This window comes from Triturus cristatus, chromosome 9 (genome assembly GCF_964204655.1).
Source record: "Triturus cristatus chromosome 9, aTriCri1.1, whole genome shotgun sequence".
NCBI classification, from domain to species: Eukaryota; Metazoa; Chordata; class Amphibia; order Caudata; family Salamandridae; genus Triturus; species Triturus cristatus.
Window position 1 is genome coordinate 135315714 of NC_140592.1, and position 20023 is coordinate 135335736.

At 44.9% G+C, this 20023-nt stretch overlaps 1 protein-coding gene across 1 annotated transcript in view; it reads right to left on the bottom strand.

The window, feature by feature from the left end:
• Positions 1-1822: 1822 nt before the first annotated feature.
• The window catches only part of MUSTN1 (musculoskeletal, embryonic nuclear protein 1), a 48574-nt gene continuing 30373 nt past the window's right edge, over positions 1823-20023 (bottom strand). Inside the window, exon 3 of the mRNA XM_085624540.1 lies at positions 1823-5290. Within this exon, the coding sequence (XP_085480666.1) occupies positions 5184-5290 (107 nt within the window). The 3' untranslated portion in view covers positions 1823-5183. The remainder of the gene's footprint in view (positions 5291-20023) is intronic.

Genomic DNA, 20023 nt, shown 5'->3' on the forward strand with positions numbered 1-20023 from the left:
TCCTTAAGACACCCTTGCACCCTTGAAATTATTCTTAATTTGCAATTCTCTAATTGCGAATCGCAGATTGAGAATAACTTCCCATTCATTCCTATGGGCCTGCTGGCCCATAGGAATGAATGGGAAGGTATTCCTTAATTGCGATTTCGCAATTTGCTAATCGCAATTAAGGAATAACAAGAAATCGCAAAATATTTGTGAAATTTTAAATACATCCCGTTTCGCGATTCTCAAATAGCGATTCTCAAAAAATCGCTATTTGAGAATCGCAATAACGGATTTTGATACATATGCCCCATGGTCTTGTAAGATTCTTGGCCTCTCACAAACAATGGGGCTCCTGAAAAAAAAAGGGAGAATGTGGAGTGGGGGTTTGCGGACACGGCTTTTTGGTTGCAAAAACCGTGATAAAAGAAAACTAACATTAGCACAGCTAAACGTTTGGCGACCAGTGCCAAACCTTTTTGTTTTGCCAGCCCTTGCCTTCCTTGTTAGCAGTTATCCTGCCTTGAATGATTTTAGTTTATTTCACATTGCAAATCATTTCATTATTTTGTTCTCAGCAATATTTGTTTTTATATAATCATGATTGATGCACGAAAAGCCATTGACTGAATGCACTAAATAAACATGAACTTGAGTTCTTTATCTTCTTTATCAGCATACTTGTTTTCATCATACTTCTTATTGTTAGTATCTTCTCCTTTAGCTTCAAAAGTTATATAAATACAAATGATTCACATTTTGTGTGACCTTAAATTTAAAACATTAAACACTTCTTTTTATGATATCTTAGTTTGCATTAGTGCTTAATTAACCCAGAACAGATTTCCTAATCACAAACATATCTTTTTCAGTTTTAATTCCTTTTCTTTTTCCTTTGCCCTTTCAAGTTCAAAAATAATTTTGGGGATAAAATAAAATCAGTGATCGTGCTCTTTTCATTAAAATATTGGCCAAATAAAGGCCCCACGAAACGTAATTTGTAATTTCTCTTCATTCACTCAGATAAACCAGGGGTATCAAATGTCTGTTCAAGAATGGGAATTCCAGGCCTGAATATCAGGCTGACTTCTGAATATGTAAATTAGTTCCATTGAGTATTATTTTATGCAAACCTGTGTTATGTGGCTATCCAAAAATATGGCAAAGATTTTGCCCCACTACATCAACGTTGGGCACCTCTGGGAAACTGGGTCTGGCATTTGTGTTTTTTTGCATCCATGTCATTAGGAACATTATATTTCATCACAGCTCTAGCACCTACAAACCATTGCAATCTACCAGTGTAATGCAGCTGTTTAATTCAAGCGAAGCAGGACTATATTGTGGTGTTAAATGAGTGACCAGGGCTGAAATAGGGCACCCACGGTCATAGTGGATCGAACGGAATCGCAGTTGTCGATTCTGTACGGATGAGCTCGCACTGCCGCCGGGTTGGGGTCCTGCTCTGCGTGTGACGGTAAGATTGATTGGCTGATGCCTTCGCAGCACATAAGGGAAGCTTGAACTGCTGCTGTCTTTGCTCAAGCTGCTTGTCATGCAGAAAACATGCAGGCCTGTTCAGTGTCCACTAGGGGCCTGCTCTGTGGGCCAGACGCAAGCTTACAAAATGTTTTCAATAAATAAAAGGCTACACTGGCGGCATTTTAAATTAGTGTTTTAATTTGCTAGTGGCATTGTTTCAATCTGCAATATTTTACAGCTCTCTCCTTATCCAGAGGTCTGTATGACCCTTCATTTAACAATAGATGAAACATTTATATTCTAAGTTATTAAAAGATGGCTCACATGTTGTACTTACAAAGAACACGTCCAATCCTTTAAGACAAAGTACAAATTTATTTTGAGCGAGTATCTGTCGATACATACACCAGGCATTCATAATGTGAATAAATGTGATCACAATTACATGCAATGCAGAGTTAGCAAATAACTAACAGGAAGAAGGTGCTATCCTATGACAAACAATCAAATTCACTGAGATGTTGCCAGTAATATCACATACAAGTCCTTATGTGATGCCGTGACACTAAAGCGACAGCTATAGGCCTCAATCCACTTTGGTTAAAAAATATATAAATAGTAACTTAAGAACTGCATATGTTACACTTACAAATGTGACTAAATTGCAGCATTTAGCCTACAGGTAAACAAGTCTGTTTGCACATGCCTTGCACAGTTGCAACTCTGGAATAATCTAAAATGCATGTGAAATATATGGGCTTCACAAAGAAAACGGAATACGGCTATTTATGCACTTCTACTCATACAGCATTTCTGCTGAGTTTTTAATACTCATTCGTTGGCTTAAGAGAAATTACTGAATTTCGAGTATTTTTTTGTGACGTCAAATGATCATTAAAAAACTCTTCAGTTTGAAACCATCTTACAACATATTACACACATCCTCTCATTTCTGGTTGCATTGGTTTATTTCACCCCACAGTTCAACTTTTTTACACCACCCATGCTCTCTCTACCTGCCTTCCATCATGTCGACTGCACCTCTTTCTGCAAAGTGCTGTTCCTAGGAACGTCCACCCCTGTGCACTCAAATCCAAGAATGCGTATGTTACAGATGCAGAACTGAGACCTTTCAGACTCCTGGCTCTGTGAACTGTGCATAATTTACACTCGCTTATAATATGGACTACAAATTACATATTACCATGCTCATGCATAAACAATCATGCATGCAGCATACATACTAATATTTGTCAGTTTGATCAGAATCTCAATAAGACTAAGCATTTATATCATGCATCAAAAAGCTGGTATTTTAACAAACTATACAATTACATACAGTTAAATATCTGTAAACAATCTGCACAACAAAGTGAAAAAATACATTTAATACAATTTTCAATTCATTACAAAATATTTGTGTTTGGACTCTACAAACCCCAGAATGGACACCTAGTGAGTCATCAGACTCAGGGATGTCTTGATAGGCCGGCGGCCATTTTATGTGCCTAGTTTCAGGGAGGTGGCAGGGATAGATAGGGGAGGAGACTCTTGGGGCATCTAAACATCATCCGTTGTGCATAGCTCAAGGGGAGTTGGATGTAAAGTCATGAGGTAGGTCAATTTGTGACCCTACTAGGAATCGCTCATTTAAAAATGAATTCTTTAGTATATTAGAAATCCCAATTTGGAAATCACAATTCCTAATGTTAGTACATCTGGCCCTTAGTTCCCTGGAAACATTGCAAGGCTTAGGGTGAAGAGTCGCAAACGCTGTGTTTGACTGGTGCATTTATGGTCAATCATCTTGCAAACATCACTTATGGATGTCTGTAAAGAGTATAAGCCAAAGAATGCAGGCCGCATCAATGCCAGATTTTTACAATAACCACCAAATAAATATGTTTGATTTAGATTAATTTCATGCACATTTGTCTTGAGAAAATATGCGGAATAGCTGAGTTGATTCAAACACTCTTTGACTATGCCTCCTGAGACCCCTGGGCCGATCGGCAAAGAGTTTTCTGTGTATAGTATAAACTTCTCCTGACTAACTTCTAAAATTTCCAAACGTAAGTCAAACCTACTCATGGAAAAAAAAATTGTGCCTCATGCTCTAAGTCACTTCTGTGTAATATGTGTATGACATACGCTGTTACTGAAGGGATCTCATGCAGGTGCTACTCAACTATTTTGTTCGGATATTTGCTTGTTCATTCGCATACTGACAAATGGACACTCGATGATTTAAGATAATAAGAGTTGCCAACTGAAAAAGGATTAAAGGTTTTATGAATACTTCATATTTGGAAAACCACATACCCCAAGTCACCAGGATAAAACTGGCGAAATTTGTGTTTAAAGAAATGGCCCAGTTTTGGGGGGAAACTCCCAGCAATCAGTGTGAATCCCTAAAGTAATTTCCTGTTGCTAAGGAAAAAACAGTAACTGTGCAATAATTACACAGCTGGAAATTACCACTTCATGCAGTATTGGAAGTTCTGGTTGTGGAAGAACCGCAATCAGGAGACCTAAAAATCCCTTAATGAGGCCATATGTGTAGGAGCTTTCTCTTTGGCGTAGGGTGTTTGTCTGATGGAAATCAGTTCTCCAAAAATCCACTCTCCAAAAGTCCACCAGTCTTGGCTTTGTCAATGTTTCAACGAGCCACTTATTACCGTAAGGTGACTAGATGACTCCATGTTCTCATGGACACCATGTCCCAGTCCTTTCACAATTTTTGTTAGCTGGTGTGGCAGCACAGCTTCATCAGTTTGAATGAACATGAGCTACAACATCCAAGGCCCTTGTTACATTATGGGGCACATTCCATGTTTGCCCCACAGCCTACCTTTAAATAAAAGCGCAGAGGAGTGTGCAGTATTACCATGAATGAACTGCTCCCAGGGCAGCTGCAAACTGAAGCTGCCCCAAGGCAGCTCATTCAAGTGAAATACGGAGCGGCTACTTCAAAGGTGCTCCATGTTTCACTGTGCAGGCAGGCACCCGCCTACACTTTCAAAAGGTAAAAGAGAGGCCCTTGCAGGGGGGTACAGTGAGTGACTACGCCTGCCTACAAGTGAGTGTCTGGGGGGGTCCATGGGACTCCCTTTTTCCACTACAGAGGGCTGCCTTTAGGAGGTGCATTGAAAGTGCGCACACATTGTTTTGACGCACTTTCAGTGCACCTCCTAAAGGCATGTTTGCCTCAGCGCCCAATTCCCTAATATGGCATGGGCGAAGAAGCAAACTGATTCCCTCAATCGCATGGGGCGGCGCCCCCATGAAAATGAGAGGATGCCCTCTTATAACAGCAGTGGCGCTACATGTGCGTGAGCACTATCTGTATTACAGACAGGTCCGCACAAGCATCTGTGGCTCCTGTAATACCATAGTGCCCGTGGATGCGCAAAGCAGCCGCACATGCCCTTTGTGACTCCAGGGTGCTCTCTGTAATACAACCCAGGTTGGGAAAGGAAATCGAAGGACTGGAAAATGGTGTTCTTGATGGCATGGAACCATCTGATAACCTACCTGATAGCAACATCTTTACTTATTTGACTCAAGAACAAATGGTACTCGGTTTGGTTAAAAAAAAAAATATGGCAGCAATGTTGGAGATTTTGGACAGCAGTTACATAAAAACATTAGATAAGGAACTGATGGCTTGATGCTGAAGTAAACCCTCTTTCAGCTGGCGCATGGACGATCCATCATCACCCAAAGACACTCTTGGCCGGTTCTTCCTTGGGTTTGTCAAACACCGTCTCCCCTCCAGTGCGATCTCTGCTGAAGACGGAAGGGGCTGTTGTTCCGCCTTTCTCTGAAAGAGACAGAAGGAAGATGCAGGTTCATTTCCGCCAGTGGTTAAGGAATGCATTAAAAGTCAGAACCAAATCTCTGGCCCTGGGGATAGGATTGTACTGAGGCTTCAAACCCTCAAAATTCTTTTTAACCTCTGGAGAACAGATTCCGTGGGCAATTTCGCAATTTCCAAATCAAATGAAAGGGACTGTTTGGCTCTTGGAGCCTTGGACCTGCATCTGCGTCACTACTAAAGGTTCATGATGAGACACACAAAGCGGACCGAATGTGGACACCTCTTGCAGCACACAGGAGCGTCCCCTGAGGCTGAAGACCTATTCATGCACTTACTGGACCAGTTCTGGACATACACTCGTACCTCCAGCACCTAACTTTGGCACTCTGAACAGAGCACAGGGGGCTGTGTGGTTGAAGGAATTTTACTACGCACAGGTAGGCCCTTGTAATGTAGCGTAAGCCCGTGCCATGTTTTTGTGTTGGGTTCTGCCATGTGGGTGCAAGTGCAAAACTTTAGTTAATTTACCTAACTCTGTGACTGCAAGGTCATGTGAATATTACTGGCTGTAACACTATTTAGTCACAAAACCCTTTAAAGTCATTGCACAAGAAAGATATGCACTATTAGACCAGGCATCCTCGGCATGGTTCCCCCTTCCTGTTTTTGCGGACTTCGTTTTTGCTGGCCTTAGGACTCTGTGCACTTTAGCACTGCTAACCAGTGCTAAAGTGCTTGCGCTCTTTCCCAAAAACATGGTAACATTGGCTTATACCCAACTGGCATATTTAGATTACTTGTAAGTCCCTAGTAAGGTGGCACTACATGTGCCCAAGGCCTGTAAATTGAATGCTACTTGTGGGCCTGCAGCACTGGTTGTGCCATCCACTGAAGTAATACGTTAAACATGTCTCAGGTGTGCACTTTTAAACTGCCATTTTGACCTGGCAAAACAAACCTTTTGCCAGGCCCAAACTTTCCTTTTCAGGTCTTGCCTAACATCACACATGCGCTGTTGCTGCGAGGGGTATTGTATGCAATAAAGGGCTTGGAGCACCACCTTCACTTACCATTTGCAGGCTCAATTCAGGGGCGGCCTTAGGCATGTGCAAGCTGTGCACCTGCACAGGGCCACCAAACCCCCCAGGGGCCACCACGAGGAATCGGATACAATACATATTCGTGGCGGCCCCTGGTAGGGATTTGGCGCATGAACGAATGAGGCGTGCTAAATCCAATGTGATGCACGCTGAATGGTTGTTCTTATACTCTTTTCCATTCTAACCCAGTCTCGTCTTTGTGTGGGGTCGGCCTTGTTTCGGGCTCTTCTGGTAGGTCTTGTGCTTGTTTAGAACTTTTTTTCCAGGAGAATCGAGCTTGTTTTAATAGTCCAGATTTGGCACCTCCGGAGGCTCGCATGCGCGCGCATGCGCAGTGCCCGCGAGTCCCGCAGCGAAGGGGTTACAGAAGCACCACGCATCACTGGCAGCAGGAGGGCTGGCAGCACCCGTGGCCGGCGTGCAGCGAGCAGCACCGAGACCGGCCGAGGCCATGCACCGGCGTGCCTAGAGACCCTGGGCAAGAAAGGCCGCCTTGCAGAGGATAGCATGCCAGTGTGCAACCTTTGGTGCCAGCTGCGAGGTGAGCAGCCCGAGGGTCAGGGCAGGGGGAGGGGGAGTGAGGAGGTCAGCGTGTGCCACTGCAGAGTGAACCCGAGGGAAGGTGAGCCATTGGACGAGGGTGTGGGGAGCCCTGGGGAGGAGGGCAGATCAGGCGTAGGAATGTATCCCAGCCCGTGGGGGTGAGGAGCCGGGGGTGTGGGGAAGGTTGGGTGAGGATGTTATTGTAGATGGTGTGTGCTTTGGGTCTGGGTGGAGGTAAGCCATGTGAGGTGGCGAGCTGGAGGTATTCTGGTGGTCATGGGAAGGGAGGGCATGATGAATCGTTAGAGAGAGCCTCTCTCTCACGATTCATCTCTGAGAGGGCGCGGGTCGGAGAGGTGGTCTCCGTACGCCAGGGGTAGGGAGTGGTACAGATCGGCGCTGTATGTTGAGGGAAGAGTGAGTCAGGAGTGCAGGAGCGGTGTTTACTTGTGGCTGAGGGGAGGCATGGTGACTTTTGGAGGTGTAACTTGGGAGGCACGGTCGTATTGGGGGGGAAGAGGAGAGCAGGGTACGAGGTGTTAGACGTAATGTTAAGGATTCATTAAAATGATTACAATTACTTATCAACAATCATCAAAACAGAGTATGAAGCTGATACTTGTGATCTAATGAGTGGATCTGCCTGCACAAATCTTTTAAAACATCGAGTGTTCGAATGTACTTGGCATTTGGTTATGTCTGGTTATATGGTGTTGAGGCAGACATGAAATGCAAGCACCTATGGATGGACGCCTGGAATAGGATGGCAGTGCCTACCCATGTTAACTCAATCTAATGCCCTTTTGCAGAGACCTTGGTAGGAGACTGGCTTCTTAATTATTTCTTTAATTACATTCCAGTGCTTGTCATGTGACTAGCAGAGAAAACTAGTTTAACTAGTCCTCAGTTTGCAATTGGTGAAGCAGCCTTCTCTGCCCATACTAGGGGCATAGTTACCATTGGTTCAGCAAGTACATTGGTACTGAGACCCAAAACCCTCAGGGGCCCATTGAACCCTGATAATTGCTATATTTTACTTCCTGAGCAGCAGCCAAAGGGGCCATTTTCCTTGCTTATGCCACGGCCCATGGGGTCGTTGGTACGCTGTGCTAGTGATTTGTACGTCTGCTTGAAAGTTGTCTCCTGACTGGATGTTCCAAGCACATTAATTTTGCTTCAGTGAACCTCTAGTTCCTTTTCATAGCCTTAGGACTCACTGTAATTAATCCTTGTTTAATAGGTGCTCTGAAAGCGGGCAGAACTGGTTGCTGGAATATGGCACTATACAAGAAACCTTAATTAAATATATTGTATTTTGTCTTTTGACAATGTGGTAAAGTGGACGAGTCTTTGGTTACCTGTAGGCTGTCATCAGGTTCAGTTAGTGACGTACTGAGACAGGTCTCTGTGTGCCATGATTTCAAGGTAGCTTACTCTCTTCCTGCTAAGGTCACTTACCAAATAGATCATGAACTATTCTCCAGGCTCTACTGTTCTCAGTGGACTGAGAAAACAGACCTTGTATGCCAAGTCACATGATCTACCCTATAGTTTTATAACACTCTTCAAATAAACCTTCCATATGTGGCTAGTCCTCATAATGTGTCATACATGTAGTGGGAAGGGTAATTACTATCAATCAGTCAGGGTTTGTAAAGCTCAGCTGCTTCACACATAAGGGTCTCGAGACGGTTTGGGATTCATGCTGCTGGATCATGCTGCTTGTTGGTTGAACAGCGAGGTCTTGTGGTCCTTCCTGAACTGCTGGAGCGATGGTGAGGCTCTGAGGGGGAGGGTCTTCAGGTCTTCACTGCCAGGTGGGAGAAGTAGCGGCCTCCACTGTTTTATCAGCGGCTGCATTGGGTGGCTGCTAGGGAGATGGTTCTGGAACATATTTTCCTGGTAGGTTGGTGGAACTTCACTCGTTCATTAAGGTATGCTGGTCCTTCATTGTGTAGTCCAGGGAAGACATGGCTTGGCAGTTCGGGCTGGACTGTTCCCATGAGGCACAGGGTCAAGGCTGATTTGCATATGGCCATGTCTGAAATGGGGTGGTGTGGTGAGCAAAAAAACGATGGATTTAGGCCCAGATCTCTGTACTGGGGTGAATGTATGACATTGTTCTGCATTCTGTCCATCAACTGTTGTTTTTGCAAGAAAATAAAAATGACACATCCAAATCTTTCTGCAGCCGCCACTGCTGATTGTCTTCTTTTTTTCCTTACCCACTGCTAGCCTCGCCCGCTGCATTGCAAGCAAAATGAAGAGAATTCGAGTACACAAATCTGGTTATTCGAAACGAAAGAGAAAGGTGGCTCAGCAGGCTTTTGTAGTGTCACAGGAAGGAGCAATCCTGAACTTTATCACCCAAGGGAAACCTAAAGATGGAGAATCCTCTGGCCAGAGTACTGCTGATGTACTAGGTAAAACAGGCGCTGACGACCATAAAGAAGAACAAAAAAATTATGATATCCATGAGCAGAATGATACTCATGAGCAGACCAATGAAAATGAACAAGGTGACTCTGAAATTGATACAAACATGCAGCAATTACCAACTCAGGATGAGGATTATTACAAAAGACCCTCAGACAGAGAAACTCAAACATCATTCATCGGTCCATCAACATCTGGCATTCTGAAGGAGGTTCAGAGTTTACAGACGGATGATGCTGGTATTGAAAAGGAAGCCAAAGAGCAAGACCATGTTACAGACCCGTGTTCTGAATATGATTTATGGGATTGGAGGGATCCTACTTTGTGGCCGAACTCTCTTACGGACGCGCAACGTGTTTTTCTTGTTGAAAGGGGTCCCTCCAGAGACCCAGATTCTAAAACAAAGTATCCAAGTGATGAGCACTCAAAAAGTAAACGTTGTTTTTCTGTTACCATGTTACTGGTCATCTAACGCCTTTTCTGGACGTTTTATTAAAACACCTTACTGAGCTCCGCCCCGCCCGGACCCCCTCTTCCGGGGCCCCCTACCTGCGCTCCCTGCACAGGGCCACCATGAGCCTAGAGCCGCCCCTGCTCAATTGTCACTCTTTGTTGCTGCTCCTATTTGGCCACCATATGCCTGACCTCACTTTGTTTTATTTTTCTGGATGATGGACTAAGTACCATTTATTTTAATTTAAATAGTATCCTTCCGCTATTTGCGCTGTGCTAATGAGAACTTTATTTTTTACAACATTTATCTCAGATCACTATTTGTATTTTGATACTTTTCACTTTTTTGGACAACATTTTTTATAGATCGGCAAATCTTTCTAAACTTTCACTTTGTTCTACGTGACTGTAGTTGAGTTCATTGTCGGTTTGTTTGTTTTTTGTGCGAGAGTGCATGTGATTTAAGGCTTCAGTGCAACTCACACCCATATTGCAGAATCTCTCGCACTCCTCTCCACATTTCTCCTCCTCCTTCTTATCTCTGCCGTTTTTTATTTTTTCTTCAGCAGTTTTGTATAGTGACAACTGGACAAGAAGGTATTGAAGTGGTCTACCTCTTTTTTAGGCACAGGGAGATTAAGTAATTTGCTCAGACTCTCAGGACATTGAGCCAGCCAGGCCTGGGACTTGAAACTGGTTACCCTGTTCCAAAGTCGACAGCTCTTACCATTATGCCACATCCTATCTCGTTTATCATTCAATACATTAGGTTTGCATTTGGATTACCAGTAAGCATTGTTTTAAACTTTACCTTTGTTCTACCTGACTTTTTATGGAAAGGATTATTAAAGCAGTCCATGTGAAATCAGTGTTTGTTTTTCTACCTTTTTTCCGATCTGCATTTTTTTTCCAATTCCACATTTTTTTCTTCAACCTTTTACTTTTTTAGTTGTCAGTTTGTTTTCAGTGGCACCAACCATTAAAGCAGTATGTGTGACATTCCAGCAGTAAATACAACGTAAACACCGTGCAGTCATCGCAGCATTGGCATTAAACAGTTCAGTAGTAGATTAGCTTTAGCATGCCAATAAACACATTAATTATTCATTACATTAAGTTCCCAACAATGAAGAGATGTCATTCAACCCGGAAACCTCTACATGTAGATGGGTGTTACAGCATTCCCTTGTGGCATAAACATCTAAAATTCAATGTACACCCCACAGCAGTATACCACTCATCCCACCCCAGTTCGAGCTTGCGCTGCCTGGGAGTCGTCCGCAACAGATTTGCCTAGTAGGTATTGTCGAAATGGACCCCAAATATCTTGAGGTGCACATTTTACAGGCATCAGTGCGTTATAGCTTTCGGATTGTGTAGAACAATACGCTAAGTCAATGTGCCATTCCGCTATGGTAGGTAAGGGACCCCTCATCCATCTCGTGGCCACTCTCCGTTTGGCCAAAAGTAATCCAATGGCTGCCAACCTGCGCACTCCTTTTGGTATCTGTCTATCAAACCCAAGCAGAGCCACCAACGGTGTTTCGGGTAGTGCATGATCCAACATTTTAGACAGGTCATTGAATTCCTCCCTCCAGAACTTTCGTATTCCCAGGCATTCCCATGCTAAGTGCGTAAAGTGTGCATCTGTGGCGGCACACCTCATACATCTGCCATCCTCCCTCAGGCCATACCTGCATAATCTCGCTGGCGTGTAATAAATACTATGACGATATTTAAAATGAAGCATTCTATGTCGACCGTTCAATGAGATCGATTTGATATTGTTGAAGCACCAAGACCACTGTGCCATAGTGATTACTATCCCACGTTCCTCCTCCCATTCCAGCTGAAACTTTAGTTTAGCCTGTACACCCTGTTCTTTGAAGAGTGTATATCATATTGTTACTCCATGTTGTGGAGATCGAGTTTGCAGCAGGTATGTCAGCGATTGCATCCCTGTCGGTTCTTGCATGGCTGGGCCTAAAAACTCACGTAAAGCCCTGCGAAACCTGTAATATTGAAAAGTATCCACCGCCGTGACCCCCCCCGCCCCCACCTGTGCGCTACCTGGTCCCATGTTTTAGCAATCCCTTCGTGGAACGTCACCCATACACTTTATGCCTAGCTTGGCCAGAGTGTGCATTGTGGCATTGTCCTCCTTAAGTTGAATTGAACTGAATTGAAACAGCATTTCTAAAGCGCATGGTTACCCGAAGGCATCCCAGCGCTACTAGCGGCTCAATCACAAACTCCGAGCAGTGTTAAGGGAAAAGTAATGTTTTAATTTGTTTCCAAAAGATCAAATAGTTTGGTTGAATACAGATCTGGAGGAGCAAGCCATTCCAGAGTTTGACAACATTATATGAGAAAAGACGACCGCCACTTCGTACTCTTCTGATTTTCGGTACTGCCACCAGATGTTTATTCTCTGACCTCAAAGCCCTATTAGGACGGTACGGCAGAATGATAGAGCGAATAAAGGGCGATCCCTTGCCTGAAAGTGCCTTATGTGCCATGCACAGCGCCTTAAACTGGATATTCTCCTGAATAGGAAGCCAGTGAAGTGTCGCCAAAGCGCTCTTGGCGGAAAGGCACTTTGGAATATTCAGGAGCAGGCGTGCTGCACAAGTTTGCACAATTTTTAGTTTTTTTGTCGAGGAGAAAGGTGCTCCCAAATAAAGGGCATTTGCATAATCAAGCTGGGAGAGGATCAGTGCTTGAACCATAAGTCTTCTGGCGAGGAAAGGTAGCAAAGGGAGGACTTTACGTATCATCCTTAAAATCTCATAGCAACTGGCTGCGACTTTCTGCCCTTGCTCCTTAAAATCAAGATTACGATCAAGCCAGACACCCAAGCTCTTGATCTGGAAGCCAATCGCACCATTGCAGAGGAAATTTGGAAGAGTATATTAATTTTATCTGATGCTTGTTAGCTATTTTAGATAATTGGTGTCCGGTGCAGTTCACATGTCTATCGTGCGAGGAGTGATCCGTGAAGCCCCGGTCAACAACTTTGGCAGTGGGGCAGGGAAAACCATAGTATTCTCTATGAGGTGGTGCTCCAAATTATTAGGACCATGTATCCATCCATGGGTGTGCAGCGTCTGAGCAGCTCTATAATACCGTTCCATGTCAGGTGCATTCAGCCCGCCCTCCGAATATGGCTTTGTTACGGTATCCCACTTAACCCGCGGATGTTTCCCTGGCCACACTAACCGTGTCAGCAATGTACGCAGATTACGGAAAAAGGACTGGGGCAGACTGATGGGTATATTCACGAAAAGAAATAGAAAACGAGGAAGCACTACCATTTTCGTCAGGGCAACCCGACCAACCAGAGACAGCGGGAGCTTGATCCATTTTTCTACCACCTCTGTCAATCTGTGCAATGAACACCCGTAACTTTCTGACAATACAATCTCGGCATCAGTGTGTATTTTTATGACCAAATACCTTACCGGGTCTGTGGTCCATTCCAGTGGCTATGGGGTCCGCACTGGTATGGTGACGTCAGTTAACGGGAAAATAATAGACTTATGCCAGTTGATATGGAGTCCTGAATGTTGACTAAAGCGTTCCACTTCATGCAGCATTGGAACCAAGTTTTGTTCCGGTTTGCAAATATACAATAAAGTGTCATCTGTGTATGCAGAAATAGTAAGGTTGTAGTTCAAGGACTGAATACCTCGATATGCATGGTATTCACGCAGTGCGCATGCTAGTGGTTCCGCCACCAGGGCACACAAAAGGGGAGAGATGGGGCACCCTGCCTTGTATCCCTAGTTATTGCAATTGTCCGAGACAACATTCCATTGATCCTTACCTAGGCCACAGGCTGTGCATACAGCACCTTTACTAATTGTATAAAAATATCACCAACCCCCAACCTTCGGAGGACTGCATATAAAAACCTCTATTCTACCGAATCGAAAGCTTTCTCGATATCAATGAATAATGCTGCTGCCCTGACCTGAGGGTTAATACGCGTTATGGTTCCGAATAGTGTGCAGAGTCCTGTGTAATACTCAGTGAAAGCCTCCAGAATGGCCGGTGTGCTATCTACCAGTTCGTTTTTAGCATCATACACACTTGTGATGTGACTATCGCCCCTGTGAGGTCTGACTGTCACCGCCAGAGTGGCGCTGGGTCTGTCACCCTCCGAGTATGCCCTGGCAACGGAACACTTCCCTAGATGCTTAACCTTGTCCTCAGCCAATTCATTATATTCACTCATTTTTGTCCTAATCTGTGCAAGTATCTATGGGTCACCAGTGTCATGTAGCCTGCCCTCCAGAGTCTTACCCAACCAAAAGAACGTTGAAATGCTCTTTTTACGACACTTTGGAAGAATGAACCTGACGCCTGAGTCAACTTCCATAGCCTGTATCTTTATGCCTGAGTTTCTGCGGACCCAAATAAGTACCCCACCTAGCGTGTGATGTGAACCCGGATGCAATACATATACCATATCCTTATTTGGGATAATAACCCAGTCTTAGGGGGTGGGTGTGTCTCCTGTAAAATTGCCCCATCTACATTGTGTCTGTACAAATATGCCACCACTTTACGTATTTTTCTCTGATCATTTAGACCCCTGACATTCCAGGACAGGAAGCTAATGTCAGCTGGATGTTTAATGGGTTTTGACATGTATTAACTTACTTATCCTGAGCGACCTACCGCTGAAAATACATGCTGCATAGTCTAACACACTGCAATTTTCCTGTTGGTACGCACAGATTGACTGGAATGTAACATAGAAAAAACCCCTCAAATCCCACCCACACCATATCAAAAGAAGTAGACACGGCAATAGTAGTTCACCCACCTCACCCCCCACCACCCCTGAAAATTACCCATCCCCAACAGAACAGTTTCCCAATAGTAGGTACCCAGGTGTAACACACTAAGGCAATGGCAGCCAGACCCGTGGTGTTATTAGATAGCCTGCTGCCGCCCACTCTTATCATTGCCAACTGGGCATTTAGTTAACAATGCTACGTCACACTATGGTGATTGTGCAATAACAGTACATCTCAGTGTAATTACAGCATAACGTTTACAAGTTAGGCATTACAATGTATGGTGTATGTCCAACATCCTCTGTAGCAGAATGCAGAGTCCCTGAGACATTTACGAAGCCGGTGTACCTGACCCCGGCGGACTCCCCGGCTCTGCGCCCCCTAATGGGGCAACACTCTCCGCCAACGGTGACCGAGTTAATCTGTTTGTCTTTTCTGCGCTGTACTTTTTGAGGTCCAGCTGCAACTGATTAGGGTCAGCGTACATTTTGGATTGGCCATCGAAGTTGACCCGGAGCCGTACCGGATATAAAATTGCATAATCCAGTTGTAGTTCTCTTAGTTTGCGCTTCCCAGGGTCAAATTTCTTTTACAAGACGAGTGAAGTCCGGAAAGAGGGACAATTCAAAGCCTTCATATTTAAGAACTTTCAGATCTCTTGCGCGTCTCAGAGTGGCATCCCTGTCTCTATAGTTGAGTAGTCGAGCAATCAATGGTCGGGGTGCCGCGTCGGGGGGAGGTCACGGGCCCAACGTATGGTGTGCCCGCTCGACTACAAAAACTTCAGAGAATGTTTCACAGCCCAGCAGTTGGACCAGCAGCTTTTCAACCAGTGTTTCCATGTGACCGATGGATGTAGACTCCGCCAGGCCTAGAGTTTGCACACTGTCGCGCCAGGAACGCGCTTTGAGATCTAGTTTCTACATTTGTTTCTGCGCAGCCCCCATTTCGGTATGAGTATCTTCGGCGTCAGAGATCCTACACTCCGCCATATCAATCCTTTCTGTGTGCTTGTCTACCCTTTCCTGCAGTGTTGTGTGTGATGCTCCTGGGGACTCTGGTGACATTGCGATAACAACTCGCAGCCCCCCTATCTCTAATAAATTAGCTTTAACCCACCCACAGACTAGGGCTAGTAAAATAATTGTAAATCCCCCTAATGCCAAGAGGAAACGAGTTGGGGGGTCCCAGGGAGGGAGGAAGGCCAAACACCCTAATGTTATGTGAAAATCTCCAATGGGAGCAACACAGGGCGAAGTTCCCTCATCTCCTAGTGGGAATATTACTTGCCATGCAGACCAGCCCCAATCGAGTAATATGATTCTCGAAATAGAAAAAATGGTCCGTTCTTTGATTCTTCCCGTGCTGGAAAGGGTTAAGCTAGTTAGTGAGACGGTTGATAGATTAGAACAAACTGTTCTGGATAATTTTTGCTCACTCAAAAATGTTATTAAACTAGCTACCAAGGTAAGGGACAATCCTGTAGGGGTGTCCTCTACCCTTCCTCCTCTCCCGCTGGCATCCTCTGCTAATGAAGTAGTGCATGGGGTTTTACCCGAGGTCGCTCTCCCCAAGGCACAGGTCACTGATAATTCAAACTTTAATAACCAATGTACTGATAATTTGGGAGACAATCTTCCGAGTGTACCCAGTATTAATGCTGGAAAAAAGTCTATGAACAAAGAAAGGTCCTTGGAACCTGGGGTCAAAAACAGTATATTGCCTAGGGCTCATATTCATCTGCCCCCTGCCTGTACCCCTTATGTTGCTGTTCTGACTGGAGTCCCAGAACTAAAGGAAGGTGTTTTGGAATCGTACCAACAACTAAAGAACAAAGTTACGTTTTGGTTAAATAGGAACAGACCGCTTCCTAACCACTTGGATGGAAAGATCCTTTTCACTAGAAGGGTTAGTTGGGTAGGTCCAAGACCCAAAGATGTCCCAGGGGACTCTATTATTGTCAACTTTGGAGATAGTCGTACAGTGCATTATATTTGTGACTCCCGACTGGCTTGCGACCAGTCAAAAATTGGGGTACATGATCTTGTTTTTTTTTACAATTCTTACCCCAATATTCCTGTAGGGTTTAGACCACCTCTGGAAAATTGGGAAGCAAATGATCTGTGCTCCCCAGTTGCTTTTGCCTGACCGACACCTGGGCCGCAGTCATTCACTGCACCTCTTAATCCAAGTATCCCTGCTGGAGGGCCTAAGTTCAACGAACCTCTACGTTACTCCCCTGTTACCGGGGTGGATAAGATAGTAGATGTAGTTGTAACAGCCCCTGATCTGTCTATGGAATCACAACATGGACACGAGCAGTTGTGTGCGCACTCTGCTCATGTCCAAGGTCAAGGAAGGGAGGGGGGGTCTATGGTCTCCTGGAATATTGCAGACTTAAAATCAAAAATGGATTCTCCGGATTGGCTAGGCTATATAGGCAGCTTTGATGTCTGCCTTTTCCAGGAAACCTGGTCCTGCGAGCCTCAGTTCCTACAGGGATTTTTGAACTTCTATGTCCCCGCAATCCAGGGTTTAAGGGGACATCCAAAGGGAGGACTGGCAATCTGGGTCCGACAGGACATATTTCCTAAGACTTTTGCAATACCTACTGGGTCCAAAGATATCCAATTAGTCAGGGTGTCACTTGGAACCCTCGGTGATTTGGACATCTACAATTTGTATTTGAGGGACCCCAATAGGACAGGCTCCAAGGTTTTGGCTCTCTTGGCCTCCATTATTGATCAGCACTCAGGTGGGAGGCGAATAGTTGTAGCTGGGGACTTCAATATCACCTTCGAACCGCTCCTAGACCCTGACTCTGGGTGGGGCAACGAAGCTGTGGAAGACCAATTGTGGGGGGTACCTGCGCTCGACCTCAGTCCAATTGAAAGGTGGACTGAGATTATTGTCCAGACTAATGCTCTCTGCTTTGAGCATGGTTTGAGGGCCCTGAATGGGAGGACGCCAGGTGATAAACAAGGGGCGAAGACTTTTGACAATGGTCGACATTCTAGCAGGATTGATTATGTCTTATGTAGTTTGCAACTATGGCAACCAGTTTTAGATATGGTTGTTGAGGTTAGAGTTGAGAGCGACCATAACCCTATCTGTGTTGCGCACAGATGGTGGTTTAGTAATCGCTTAATAGCCGGTGGAATGGTTCCGTGCCTCCCTGAGGTAACTCTAACAAATAACATGCGTAGACTTAAGTGGGGGGAGCTCGAGCATAACATCCTGGCCATTGCCGATATAGATAACAAATTAGTTGATTCTATTGTTGAGCTTGAGGGTATGCTATTCCAAGACCCTGGCAATATTGAAGTCGCTGCATGCCATGAGAAGTTGTTTGCTGAAATAGGTTCCTACTTTACGAAGCCCTTGAGGAACACGAATAAGGCTCCAACTAAGAAAAATAGATGGTATGACGGTGCTTGTAGAGAATCTAGGTCCAACCTAGTGAAAGCCCTGTCTAATGGTGGACAGGAGTGTATCCGCTCCGCCAGACTAGCATACAAAAAAGCTGTAAGGATGGCCAAAAAAAACTGGGATGAGCAACACTGGCTTGATTTAAAAAGCGCATGCCATACTCGAGATTCCCGGCTATTTTGGAACATTCTTAAGTGGGGCAGTGGTGGGCGCCCTGATAGCCCCTCCAACTACGTTTCACAGGCAGAGTGGGTACAATATTTCAAACCTCAATATGCTTGTAGCATTTTGTTCAACTTCGCATGGGTGCCAAATTATGTTTTTTACTCCCAGGGTCCCTTTTGCATCCAAGATGCCAGTAGGGCTCTATGCTCAGTTACCAGTGGACGTGCCCCCGGCCAGGACAGGGTTCCTTCGGACGTCTTTCTCCACAATAAGGATAATTGGAGCAAGTATATAACCCTATTGGCTAACGCTGTGGCTGCAGGCGCGCCAGTCCCAAAATCTTGGAGGGGGGCAGTTATTATACCTGTATTCAAGAAAGGCGATAGGATGCTCCCGGGAAACTATAGGCCAATTAGCCTCATCGATTCCATTCAGAAGGTGGTAGGGAGGATGGTCCTGAATCAAATACAAGAATGGATGGATGATAATAACATTTTGTCACCCTTCCAAGCTGGCTTTCGGAAATTAACCAGCACGGTGGACCAAGTCTTTTACTTTGTCCAGCTCCTTTGGAAGGTGGTGACATTGGGGAACGGCAGTCTTTATGTAGCTTTTGTTGACTTAAGGGCTGCCTTCGATCTTGTTCCATGACACCGGCTGTGGGCAGTCCTAGAGAGGCTAGGTCTCCCCAAAGAAATTTTGACTATGGTGATACGTCTGCACGAGTCTAACTATGCTAGGATTCAGTGGGGTGGGGCGGGAGAAGATACATCTGAGTTCCCGGTTGAGCGTGGTGTGAGACAAGGTTGTACTATGGCACCCACGCTCTTCTCACTTTATATTAATGGGATAGTTGAACTTATGCTTTCTGCTAATACCGACGCTCCTAGGTTGGCTGGTGTTTTCATCCCCATATTATTGTTTGCAGATGATACGCTTATCGTATCCAGAACATCTAGCGGTCTGCAAAAAGCCCTTCGCCTGTTTGATGAGTTTTGCCTTGATCATGGTTTAGAGGTTAATGTGGCAAAAACGAAGTTTATGGCCTTTAACCCTCATAGCAGCTTCCAAGGGAAAAGAGTGTCCATGAATGGGCAACCCTTAGAACTAGTGACCAATTTTACGTATCTTGGATTGCAAATTTCAAATAATAATAATTGGCGTAGACATCTTGGAATGGCCTCCCTACGATTTAAGCAGATAACTGGTGCTTTGACCAGGGAGTTTAGTAGGTCATTTACGAAACCAATAAGCCCGGTTTTGCAAGTTTATGAAGCAAAGGCTCTAAACTCTGTCCTCTATGGGGCGGAACTTTGGGGCTTTGATCAGCTAGCGACTTTGATAAACGTGGAGCACAAATTCCTGCGTAGGATTACTGGCCTTCCCCAGAGCACCCCTCTGATCCCACTTAGGTATGATCTGGGCAGGAGGTCCATTAAGGATATTGCAAGACTCCGTCCGATTTTATACTGGCGGAGGCTTTGGACTACTCCTGAACTTTCCCACTATGCCAAGGGCCTGAATGACATTATAAAATCTGATGTTTTTCACAAAATTGAGTGGCTGAAGAACTTACATGCGTCTTTAAAAGACATGGGTATGGAAGGGCTGTGGACCGACCCAGCTTCTGCCCAGTTTCCATCAAAAAGTTCTCTTAAAATAGCATACTGGGAAAGAATAGATTCCCAGGTACTGAGTAAAGCAACAGGGATGTCTGGGAACTTTCTGGAGTTCAAAGATTCCCCCAATCTTGAACAATACTGGGATGTGGTGACTAAAGTGGGTGACAGGAAACTCTATTTCCA